This window comes from Pituophis catenifer, unplaced genomic scaffold (genome assembly GCF_029215685.1).
Source record: "Pituophis catenifer annectens isolate HBS135680 unplaced genomic scaffold, rPitCat1.0.hap2 SCAF_16, whole genome shotgun sequence".
Taxonomy (NCBI): domain Eukaryota; kingdom Metazoa; phylum Chordata; class Lepidosauria; order Squamata; family Colubridae; genus Pituophis; species Pituophis catenifer.
Window position 1 is genome coordinate 20,550,168 of NW_027256896.1, and position 12,290 is coordinate 20,562,457.

The window sequence follows — 12,290 nt, forward strand, 5'->3', positions numbered from 1 at the left end:
TTTCTAAAACACAACGGGCTGCTACCATAGGTATTCGTTATAGGCTTGCCTTCATGAGGCCTAGAAACTTGCTGTAGGAAGGAAGCTAAACCATGCACTTTTTGAGATAATAGGTGCCAGGCATCAGATGCGAGGAGTTCCCTTCAGACGTTCTGTTGTATATTCATAGGAATTCGTAAGAAGTTTCTCAGAAAAGGAGGAAGAATCTGCAGATTGGAGGGTTGTGAGCATATGGCCTCCCAAGAGATAAAAGGGAATTTTTCTCCAGTGCTTTCTAAACCTCCACCAGATCTTGCTTGCTCGTAGCAGACGTCTCTCACACCAGCTGAAGAACAATTCTTGTTCTTTTTTCCAGAATTGGCTAGCAAGAAACCCAAAAATGGGTTATAAAAGAGAATCCGCCCCTCACCAGCTAATCTTCAGAGGTTCTTGATGGTTGATGAAGCTTATTTGTAACCTCCAGGTGGCTTCAGACACACCTTTTTTTCCCCCTGCTTGCATAAATACACCCCCTGCTATTAAACGAACATTTCCCTGCCTTTCTGCCAATCTCCATCCGTTGCTGTGGGCTGCTTTAGTAACTTATTTCTCTGACTGCTTCATTAACATTCTTGTCCATCCTTGAGTGGAGTTGGCTGTTTGGGAACAAAGCGAGCTCTGTAACCAACATTGGCATGTCTGGTCTTCCTATAATCCTAGATTCAGAAGGGCACCTGATGTCCAAGTTGAAATAGAATACAGAATACCAGAGTTGGAAGGGACCTTGGGAGGACTTCTAGTCCAACCCCCTGCTCAGGCAGGAAACCCTAGACCTGTGTTTCTCAACCTTGGAAGCTTGAAGATGGGTGGACTTCAACTCCCAGAATCCCCCAGCCAGCGCTGCTGGCTGGGGGATTCTGGGAGTTGAAGTCCACCCATCTTCAAGCTTCCAAGGTTGAGAAACACTGCCCTTGACCATTTCAGACAAATCCACCCCTTGAGACCATCCTAGTCTCAATTTTTTTTTAATTCCTATGAATGATATTCACAAAATCCAACTGATGGGGGGACTTCATATCCTTTCCTGTCACTCTCGTTCTCCAGTCCTGTTCCGAACCCTTTCAATCTACCAGTTTATTCCAGGCCATCAAGGATTAAATGGGACCGAAAACTGCAGTTTTCCAACTGTGTTTTAAAGGCCGGAGAAACAGACCTTTTAAGCAATTTAATAACGGTGCCTTGCCCAAGACTATTAATAACAAAGAGGTTTTGCAAAAGTTGGCCCCCTGATTGAAGAGATGTTAGATTATCTGGAGTCACAGCTAGCTTTGCTACCTTGGTCTCACGTGAGCCGAAATGCATCCTGTGTCTCAGCTTCTATTGCAGAGTTAAAGTCTTGGAAGCTTGGAAAAATCTATATTTTTATACAGCTAGTTCTTGATTTACGACCGCTGTTGGCTCCCCAATTTCCATTGCTAAGCAAGACGGTTTTTAAGAGTGCCGTGCCTGATTTTTACAACCTTGTTGGTTTTTAAGTCAACCACTGCAGTTGTTAAATGAATCATATGGTCATTAAGCAAACTCAGCTCCCCTCATTGTCTTTGCTTTACATATACATATACATATACATATACATATACATATACATATACATATACATATACATATACATATATATATATACATACATACATACATACATACATACACCGGGCAGCATAGGGCCTGCTGGCTGCCAGAAGAGAAAGAGTGGATGTGACTCCACTGAGCTTTGAAATCCCACCACTTGAGTAAACATGTGTGTCTCCCTTGAGCAGTTGCTCAAGACTTATGCCCTGTGAAACATTTAGAAATATTTGGTTTTTAGTTTGGAGTATAGATCAGCTATGATGCTAGAGATGTACTGGACGTATTTACACTTACGTGTGAGGGTTTCGTAAAACACACATCCCTGGGAAAAGCATTTTTATGATGAAGCTGGAAATTCCTTTAACCGTTTCCTAGCCGAGTCCTCAAAACGTTGGTAGGGATTTGTGTCTGTTAAACTAGGTTGAATCCCGTTTAAGTGGGAGCAAATCCCAGATTCCCCAGGATGAGAAAGATTAGACCGAAAGGATAGCTCACGGCAGCTGTGCCCATCTCTGTTGATGCCCCAAAACATTTCTTGGGTTTCTAATTCTGGGACATAAAAACACCCAATTGTTCATTTAATTTCACACTTTGATAGAATTGTCCATCAGTAAGATTTTACGTAACTCCTGGTCCCCGCATACTTCCACCACTGAAACTAAAGCATGCTATTAACAAACATTTTTTTTTTCATTTGTGGTAATTGAGTCTTTGTTTATTTATTCATGCATTCCATTCATTCATTCATTATTCATCAAATTTATACGGCTGCCCATCTCATGAAAAAATAACTCTGGGTGGCACTGAACAGTTCTCGCTGAATGGAGTTTGCATAAATAAGAGCCCTTTGATCTCCTGTTGATTTTCCAATCTCATTTCCATCTTCCTGCTTCGTAACAGATCAAAGAAAGGAAACATTGACTATGGAAAGCAAATTGTTTTTTCCTTTCCGGTTCTTAACCCTTCCTTTCACTGAGCTACCTTGATCATTTTAGAGGAAGGGTATCTAACCTGGGAAACTTTAAGACTTGTGGACTTCAACTCCCAGAATTCCCCAGCCAGCATGGAAGTCTGGGAGTTGAAGTCCACAAGTCTTACATTTTTAGAGCACGGTTCACTGCTGCAAAAACTAACCTCAAAGAGAAACAACAGCATCTTATCACTTCCGCCTATCCAACCAGGTGCTTTGCTTCCAAACTAAAGTTGTATCTTCCTGTTATTAAATTCCACCTGAAATGGAGGGTGGGGTTCAGATTCAGCATCCAGAAATGGTGTCCCCCCCCCCAAAAAAAAAATCTGTTATGGAAACCCTTACAGTTGCAAAGTAGAAGAGACAAAGGCCTCTAGGGTTTTCCAACAACCAGCCCAGGGAGATGGGGACTTCTTCCAAGCTGACTCCCCAATTTTTGTTGGCAGAGACATGTTAGGAAAGCAACTGGAATGGCAGGGAACCAGTTAGGTAAATTTTAGCTCCACAGTTATCAATTAGGAATGACTCCATAAAAGTTTTTTGGAAGTTTGTGGACTGTGATTGGCAGTGCACCCCAGGTTTCATCCCTCCTTACAGGGTTAAAATTGGGGGTTTCTGGATTTCCCATCTGGGTCTTGATGGTGTTGAAACCTACCAGGCCAGATAGAAAAAGGGGTGAAGTCCTCCCTGCCTTCTTGCCTCCAGAGGTTATGGGTGCTCCATCCCTGGAGGTTTTGAGGAAAAGATTGGACAGCCATTTGTCTGAGATGGTATAGAGTCTCCTGTTTGAGCTGGGGGGTGGTGGACTAGATGACCTCCAAGGCCCCCTTCCAACTCTGTAATTCTGTTATTCTCCAAAGCACCTGAGGGCAGGACAAGAAGTAATGTGGGGAAGCTTGTTAAAGAGAGATCCAATCTAGAATGAAGGCGAAGTTTCCTGACAGTGAGAACAATTGCCCAGTAGAACAGGTTCCCTCCAGAAGTTATGGGTACTCGAACACTGGAGGCTTTTAAGGAGAGATTGGACAATCACTTGTCTGGAATGGTATAGAGTCTCCTGCTTGAGCAGGGGGTTGGACTAGAAGACCTCCAAGGCCCCCTTCCAACTCTGTTATTCTTACCACCATCCTTTCCTTGATACCTGGAGTAACCACTCACAGCGGGAATCACAATCTGCCGTTTCCAATGATCGCTTCTATTAACGGTGTGGATGATTTTGCACTTTGGTTTTGGTCTCCTTTTGTAATGCCTCTGATTTGGGGGGGGGGGCAGGGGGGGAAGGGCAAGGGGAGGAAGGGAAGATAACTTTTTTGTTCATTCATTGTCCAGCTTTTATTTTCTTGCAGGTCTTCTGTTCTTCACCTCCCTCTGCTGTGTGATAACTTGTGCTCCGCTGCTTCGCTCCCATCTCATCTCAAAAAAAAAAAAAAATCTCAAGCTGTAGACAACTTGATGGTGCCTTTCCCTTTCATGACAATCAAGCTGTGCTTTTTATTTATTTTATTTTTTGTGGGGGGGTGGGTGGGCTGGGGGGGTTGGCTTGGAAAGAAAGCGGACCTGTGGGCTGAGCCAGGTGGAAAACGGTGGCCGAGAATTTTCTCTTCCCCAAAGGGAAGCCAAGATGGGTCTTGGCAAGGAAGCCAAATGATGGCCAGCGGTTTTAAAATTATGGCAAGGGTTCAAGGGCAGAGGACTTGGGCAGGGGTCCCCGAAGGGTGTTTTAATGATGATGATGATTGATGATGATGATGATGATGGTTTTGCCTTCTCTGGTCAAGGGCCATGGGCGCTGGGGGCTCTCACTGCCAGAGGCATCTTGGTGGGGGGATGCTTAGTGCTTTTCCTGTCTGCATGTGGCATGCGGTGATTCAGATTCTGCCTTGAAGGGAAGCTGCGCCCAGCCTCCAGGGTTTGGAAGAAGCTTGTAGTTCAACAGGTTTAGCTTTATTAGACAGCCGTGTGAAAATGAAGAGAGTACCTTCCCAATCCAGATTCTCTTAAACTGATGGTTTCTTATACATACTGCGGCACAGATGCCGTTCCCCATGCTAAATGTAACTTTTATTTTATTATTTTATTAATGTTACTTTACGTTACTTCACTTCACAGTTTTACTTAACTTCATTTTATTATTTTACTTCACTTCTCTTCATTTTATTATTTTATTTTATTTTATTACTTTATTTTATTACTATGCTGCCCTTCTTCCCCACAAGGTGACTCTGGGCGGCTTGATAGAACTTAAACCAGTAGAGGAAGTCCTCATTTTATCACAGACCTCTCCAAGGGCTACTTAAGACCTGGATTTGAGCTTCCAATGGGATTTTTAAAATGCCCTTCTCCGTTCTGGGGATGCAGAGCTTGAAATCAATTTGGTTTTAGCTCTTTTCTTTCTCTCCCATGTTTAAAGTCCAGGTGGACCAACGTTGACATTGGCTCATAGATAAACCAAGCCTATGTACGACTTCGTTAAGCGGTTTTTCTAAATATTAAAGTGTAACTCTTGACTTGTGAAGCTTAGCACTGAATTATTTTCATTAAGTAGCTGCTCTGTAATGGGATTCATGCCATATATTCACAGAATAGATAATAGATTTGAACTTTTTGCCTTAAATCTGCAAGAAAACTCAAAAGAAATCATCCCATTGACCCCATTTTCTGGGGAAATTTTTGATGATGTGATCCCTGTGCTTCACCGGAAGATCACACTGTCACACAATTGTGCCTTTAAAAGGAGAAAAAAAAATGACACATTTGCAAGCTTTAAAAATTCAAATGCTCCATGCTTCCTGCTGAATGAAATGGGCTGGTTCCAATTTTGGGGTAATGTGTTCATAAATTGGACCAATGCTTCATGCTTTCAGATCCCTTCTAGGTTGCTAATTTATATTTATAATTACATGATACTTTCTTGGGGTTTTTTTTCTCCCCATCCAATGAGTCTGTGCAATAGGACAGGATAGAAATATAACAAAGGAAAGCATCATTAGGTCAATATTTTGAATATGTTGTCTGGATAAGAGGGAGAGCTGAAATTGTTCTGACTTTCAAGGATGGCCTCTCTTTCTCTTTTGTTAAAATGCCCATCCCTTCTCTCTTCCTTGTCTCTCAGGAGGTCTCAAGTAATTGAAAAATTTGAAGCATTGGATATTGAGAATCCGGAACACATGGAAATCAATGCTTCCTCTGGTCTCTCCAGTGAAACCCGGCAGGGCAGGAGCGAAAAAAGGGTTTTCCCTAGGAAACGGGTGAGTCAGCAGCAATTTCATGTTCTTGGTATGAAGGGTGAGATTTATAGTGCTTCTCAACCTTTGCAATTTTAAGAGGCATGGACTTCAAATTCCAGAATTCCCCAGCCAGTGGGACAATGACCGTGGCAATCTATCACTATGAATTCCTTGGAGAATTCCTGTCCAGAATAAGAATGTAACTGGTGTCCTTGAAGTATGAGAGATCAGAGATGACCCCTTGAGCTTCTCTTCATTATTAATCAAAATTACAGTTCTGAATTCGATGACCGTGAAACATTCATACTTCCTGCAGGATTTGCTTGCTGAAACAGCGAGTGGGACCATCCTGGATGTGTCAACTTCTACTATGTCTCCACATCGGAGAGCGAAATCGCTGGACAGAAGGTCTACAGAATCCTCCATGACTGTAAGTTCAACAATTTGGAAGTTCTGAATAACAGAGTTGGAAGGGACCTTGGAGGTCTTCTAGTCCAATGCCCAACTCAGGCAGGAAGCCCTATACAATTTCAGACAAATGGTTGTTCAGTCTCTTCTTAAAAACCTCCAATGTTGGAGCATCCACAACTTCTGGAGGCAAGTCGTTTCACTGCTCTAATCGTCAGGAAATTTCCTCCTAGTTCTAGGTTGGATCTCTCCTTGGTTAGTTTCCATACGTTGCTTCTTCTCCTTCCTTCAGGTGCTTTGGAGAATAGGTCCACCCCCACTTCTTTGTGGCAGCCCCTGAAGTACTGTATTTTTCAGAGTATAAGAGGCACCTTTCCCCCCCCAAAAAAAGAGGGTGAAAATCTAGGTGCGTCTTATACTCCGAATGTAGCCCTGCCCAGCTTCTCAAACGGAGGTTTCAGAGGCTGAAAAAAGCATCAGAAATGAAGCTTCAGAAAAGAAGCCTCCAAATAGAGCTTCAGAAAAGAGGCTTTTTTTCTGAAGCTCTGTTTCGGAGGCTTTCAGAGGCAGGAAAGAAAGATTTTTTCTGAAACAGAGTTTCAAAAGTTTCAGAGGCAGAAAAAAAAGCAAGGCACAGAGCTCACAACCAAGGAACCTGTTGCTAAAATTCACCTCTGGGAACAGCTGATTGGGGGTATTCTGGGAGGCCCATCAACCTGCCAATCAGCTTTTTTCTTATTTTCCTCCCCAAAAACTAAGGTGCATCTTATACTCCGGTGCTCCAAAAAATACAGTACTGGAACACTACTATCATGGCATCCCTGGTCCTTTCTTTCGTTGAATTAAACATACCCAGTTCCAGCAACCATTCTTTATATGTATTAGTCTTCAGTTATGAGTTGACTACCTTGAGTAAAAGATAGTCCCATTCTTGAAGGAAAGTTGCGTTCAAAGAAGGGAGCTGAATTCTTCAGGAAAAACAGTATTTCTTTTCTACCATATATTATATGTAAACTTAGTTGAGATCAGGGCAAGAATACTAAATTCTCTTCTGTCCTTTGTAGCCGGATTTGCTGAACTTCAAAAAGGGATGGCTAACAAAACAGGATGAAGATGGGCAGGTAGGTTTTGGGGTGCTGTTTTCCTTGGTGAACCACAGTAGATGGGGTTGTACCTTGGAGATAGTAAATCTTGGAAACCGATCTAAATTCTCAAATTTGGAGCTATTTCTGCCTAGATTGGATGCAGACCTTCTCTCAGCGTAATGTTGGCAGAATTCTGCCCAGTATAATGATCACATCCACCCACCTACCACTCCTATTTCTCGTAAGAAACCAGTTTTCCCATCTTAGGAAGGAAAAATGTCTATAAAATGGCTTGTCTTGTTTTTTGTTTTGTAGTGGAAGAAGCACTGGTTTGTGCTGACAGATCAGAGCCTGAGATACTACCGGGATTCAGTGGCAGAGGAGGTAGGTTGAGGCGGAGACCAAAAACTAGACCTTGGTGGACCCTTTCTGATGTTCACATCACCTCTGTTTCTTTCTCTCCCATAACCTCCTTAGACTCCAGTTTGATTCTTCAGGCAGAGAGGATTCCATCTTATATTTTGTGACAGTGCTGTATAAAGAAATAAGTTATTATACCTTTTTCACTATTGACCTATATGTTGTCCTCTTATGCATTTCTTCTCTTTTTCTCAGGCAGCCGATTTGGATGGGGAAATTGACTTGTCAACATGTTTCGATGTCACGGAATACTCTGTCCAGCGAAACTATGGTTTCCAGATCCATGTAAGACATGGTCAGACTATACATTAAAATGGTAGACATCTTCTAAATAAGGAACTTGAGCCCATCCCTTGTACAAAGGGATTATAGATGATGAGATAGGTGGCCATATAAATCCTGTAAATTAATTAATGGGGCAGAGTTGGTTTTCTTCGTTGCAGTTATTGTTATGCTATCCAATTTATAGATGTGTAAGTTCCTCAGGCAGTGAAGGTCCCATCTCTTTCACAAGGTGTCCTAGGGTTCAGAGGGAAAACCCTTCCCACCACCAATGGCCCATCTGGAGAACCATTCAATATATGGTCTACTATTATCCGAAGTTGGGTGAATGTTTCTTGGAAAGCAGAACCAGAAAAGAACTTGAGAAGCTACCTCAGAAAGGTGGAGAGCACCAGCAGGAGATCTGTAGAAAATTCCTCCCAGAAACATCTGTTCTAGAGAGACTCAACCATCACTTCTTTCTCTTCTTTCCTAGACTAAAGAAGGCAAATTCATTCTTTCTGCTATGACATCTGGAATCCGGCGGAACTGGATCCAAACCATTATGAAACATGTTCGTCCCACAGTTGCGCCAGATGTGACCAGGTAAAAAAACATGAGAAATAAGAATGATTGGTCTTCTTTCCCGACTATCTTCATCACACTTCTCCACAAATCCATTTACTTCTGATTTCTCTCTCCTCCACTTTGTGAAAATTATTTTCTGAGACTGGTTTTCTGAGAGTTTGATTTTTGCACAATTTAGCAAGGACAGCTTGATGCCCTGTTGACTGATTTCTCTTTCCACCTCTTATTAAACATGTGGAACGATGGGAGAAGCTAAGGTGGAGGAACTAAAAGGAACCTCGATTTGAACACTTGTTCAGCTATAGAGCTCAGGGCACCATATCAACCTAGTTGCTTTTCACATGAGTGAACTTTAGCGTACTGAATATAAATGTAATTAACCATACTTCAGCCAGTTTCAAATTCAGGGTAGTTGTTGCACAAATGTTAATTTGCGGTAACAATACTGTGCATCTTCTTACCCTTAAATAAAGGGTGTATGTTGTCACTAAGCATGACTCTACAGTAGGTACTACCTTGCCTTTGATCTATAGTAGATCCAACCTGTAGGTCCTTCAAGAAAATTAAAGAGTCAAAGTTAAAACCTTGGTTTGACAGGGCTTTGTAATAATCTGGCTTCAAATGTGGTAGCAAGGTCTTCCTTTCCTATTTTGGTATTTGCTCGTGTAAAAGGAAGAGTAAGCATCACAGCGAGTAGTGTTATCTATGGTGTAGTTGCAAAGCATGGAATGTTGCTTTAAAGAAAGATTTCTCAACCTTGGCAACTTTAAGATGTGTATGCTGGCTGGGGAATTCTGGGAGTGGAGATCCACCATCTTCAAATATGATGGCTGGGGAACTCTGGGAGTTGAAGTCCACCATCTTCAAGTATGGAGCTGGGAATTCTAGGAGTTCGCACATCTTAAAGTTGTCAAGGTTAAGAAACCCTGCTTTAAAGTGGTGTGTGAAGAGATGCAGCCAGCTCAGCCAAGATTGCTTTCCTTCTTCTCTGTCCATCCTCCATTCCGTCTTTCCACGCTTCTCTCCCCTCTCCTCCCAGTCTCTCTTGCCTCACTCCTTCATATGTTTAATTTCCACGCACTCGCAGGAAAAGCTTCTCTTTGAAGTTATCCGTGCTGAAGCCAAGGTTGGAAAACTGTGTTCTCTCCTGTATTAACGTTTTGTGGTTTGTATACCTCGTGATTCACTGCATGTTCCTCTTTCTTTGCTGCACTTGTCTGGATTAGAAACTCCTGCTTATTTTGCTCTGACAAACGAGGAGGAGGGAGGGAGGTGAGGATGGCAAGATTTAGTTGCAGAATTTGCTTTCCATGTTGTCGCTTTCTGGGCTTGCCAAGCAGGCCTTCTTGGAAATGCAGTTGAAGGACCTTCTCTTGGAGGGGCCACAGCTGATCCTATAGCCAGAACCTCAAATAGATCAGAAGATTTGTAGTAAGAGTTTGTAGGATCTCTTGCAACATCTCTTTGCTCAGTAGGTATCCATGCAACCAAAGATTCTCCCAACCAGAATAGTAAACAAATGCTTCTTTGTCCTCTAAATTACAAAGCTGGGTACATGAGTAGAGGAACCTCTAGCCATACCACTAGTTCTTTAAGTCAGATAATCAAGTCCCATGACTAGACATATCTGAAATTACTTCCTGGCATAGGGGTCGTGTGAAAATGAAGTACCACCAGAAGAGAATCTATGATTTATGGTTGAATTCAGGAACCCTTGCTGGTATCTGAGCTTGGTTGTCTACTTGGAGACATTTCATTGCCCAACTATGGAATATCATCAGTCTGAGTGAGGGTAGGGTCAGTATTTTGTAAAAGTTGGATAGTTTTGTCACAGGATTTAGATTGTTGGGCAGGTGAGGAAGACTGAATTTGGGAAAAAGGTAGGCTCCAGAGGAGCAGTCAGTGGTCTTCTACTGAACTTCTGCCTGAGAGTGAAGCCAAACTTTTCTTTACATCCTAAGAAATATTAAAATTAAGTATAAATTGATATATCAGATAATTTGAATAGTTTTTGCAGATGCAAGATATCTTTGGGTGCTAAAAATAGATAAAATAAGAGAGCCATTCCAGAATATAATCCTTTGAGACCATGCTTTGAAAAGATGACACGGAGAACTACACAAGTCAACCCCAATGGGTAATGGGTCATTCTGACATCCCCCACCAATTTGGTGGTCTCTTCCCATATTTTTCTGCTCTATTAATGATGAAAATCAACCTGTAATTTTTTGTTGTGAAGGAAATTTACATTTGATTGTAACTACTGTCTGTAGATTAAAAGCTACTTCGACATGAATTGGGCTACCATTGCCAAATCTTAAAAAAAAAATCCAATCCAAGTGAAATGTCTATAGATAATGATAAAAATAACTAATTAGGAAGAAATTTTTCAACTTCCTGATCCCCAAAAAAGCTGGATTCTTTTGCATTTGCAACTGGTGTGCCAGAAACCTTTTTTACATGGAGATTAGACAATTTCTAGAGTCAATGCCATAAAACAGATTTTAAGAAGCTTCCGTATTGGTGGCTAGATATTTCTGGCTTGTCTTAGAGGGCCAAATAAAGTTTGTGGATTTTAAAGAAAACTGGATAATTTGTACATTCCTTCAAGCCTTCCCTGGCATTTTAAGGAGTGGTTGGGAAAAGATAGCCAACTAAAACTAGCAAGAACCTCTTGCTATATGGTAGATCTATCCACTCCCACAGGTGAGCGTTTTCCACAATCTTCAGGAGCTACAGCTGGTAGCCAGGCTCTGAGCTCATCCTGAAAAGAAAGCAACTTATTTTTTTTCTAGCTTGCTCATGTTTCCGAGCTAGTAGGGATAGTAAAAGCGGTCCATGGCTAAGTTAGGGGAATGCAGCCCTAGAGTTCAATTCTTACGTTATTTTAATTTTAAGTCCACCCTGCAAATGTGCACGCTGGAGGCTGGCATGTGTTCCGTTGTGTGACAAGACCTCGTTTCCAGCATCCTCTAAACCTTTTCCCCTTGCCTGTCTCTGCCTGTCTGTCTCGCTCCCCTTCCGTTTGGACGTCCACCTTGGCAGTGAGCACCGCAGCTTCCCTTGATGTGAGCACCGTCCTGTGCTGGTCCTTGTCTTGGAGAAAAAGCCATACTGTAGCCACCCTTCTTCCCTTTCACTGCTAAATGGAAGCCTGGGCAGAAATGCAGTAAAAAGCCATTTGATACAGACACACAAAAGCTTTTTGGAGAGGAGAGGAACAGCACAAAATCTGGGCCGTTTGTATCTCTGTAGGATAATATATCCAGTTTGTCCTTGAGGGTTGTTCTTGGTGCAGTGGAGTTTTTCTGGTTGAAAGCAAATTTCCAGAAAGGGGGCAATTTGTAAAATGGGAGTCTATCAGGGAATTGCGCAGCAGGTGTCCAAATGGAGTCAGAGACGCTGGCACGAACTTGTAGTTTTATATAAATAAATATATTTAAATAAGATAGGCAAACAGGAGCATCGTCAGGTAAATCAACTCAGCAGCAACATCATGAGGTAAATCACAGAGTGCACACAGAAGAAAAAGGCGGGAAACAAGGAAACACCCCCTTTACATTCACAGCAACCAATCACAGCTTAGATTGCCTCACGCAATGGCCAGCTTTCTTCAACTAAGTAGCTATAGCTGTGTGTTCTTACTCATTGTCCAACCCTTCACTTCTCCAGCTATTAAATATCCTAACAGAGAAATCTTAACATTAAATAACTTAACAGAGT

General features: G+C 42.1%; 1 protein-coding gene across 5 annotated transcripts in view; it reads left to right on the plus strand.

Moving 5' to 3' along the window:
- The window catches only part of MPRIP (myosin phosphatase Rho interacting protein), a 75,195-nt gene that overhangs the window by 41,392 nt on the left and 21,513 nt on the right, over positions 1–12,290 (plus strand). For all 5 annotated transcript variants that reach the window (XM_070955150.1, XM_070955151.1, XM_070955153.1 and 2 more), the window contains exons 8-13: positions 5,691–5,826; positions 6,122–6,235; positions 7,278–7,334; positions 7,614–7,682; positions 7,914–8,003; positions 8,476–8,585. In XM_070955150.1, the coding sequence (XP_070811251.1) occupies positions 5,691–5,826; positions 6,122–6,235; positions 7,278–7,334; positions 7,614–7,682; positions 7,914–8,003; positions 8,476–8,585 (576 nt within the window). The remainder of the gene's footprint in view (positions 1–5,690; positions 5,827–6,121; positions 6,236–7,277; positions 7,335–7,613; positions 7,683–7,913; positions 8,004–8,475; positions 8,586–12,290) is intronic.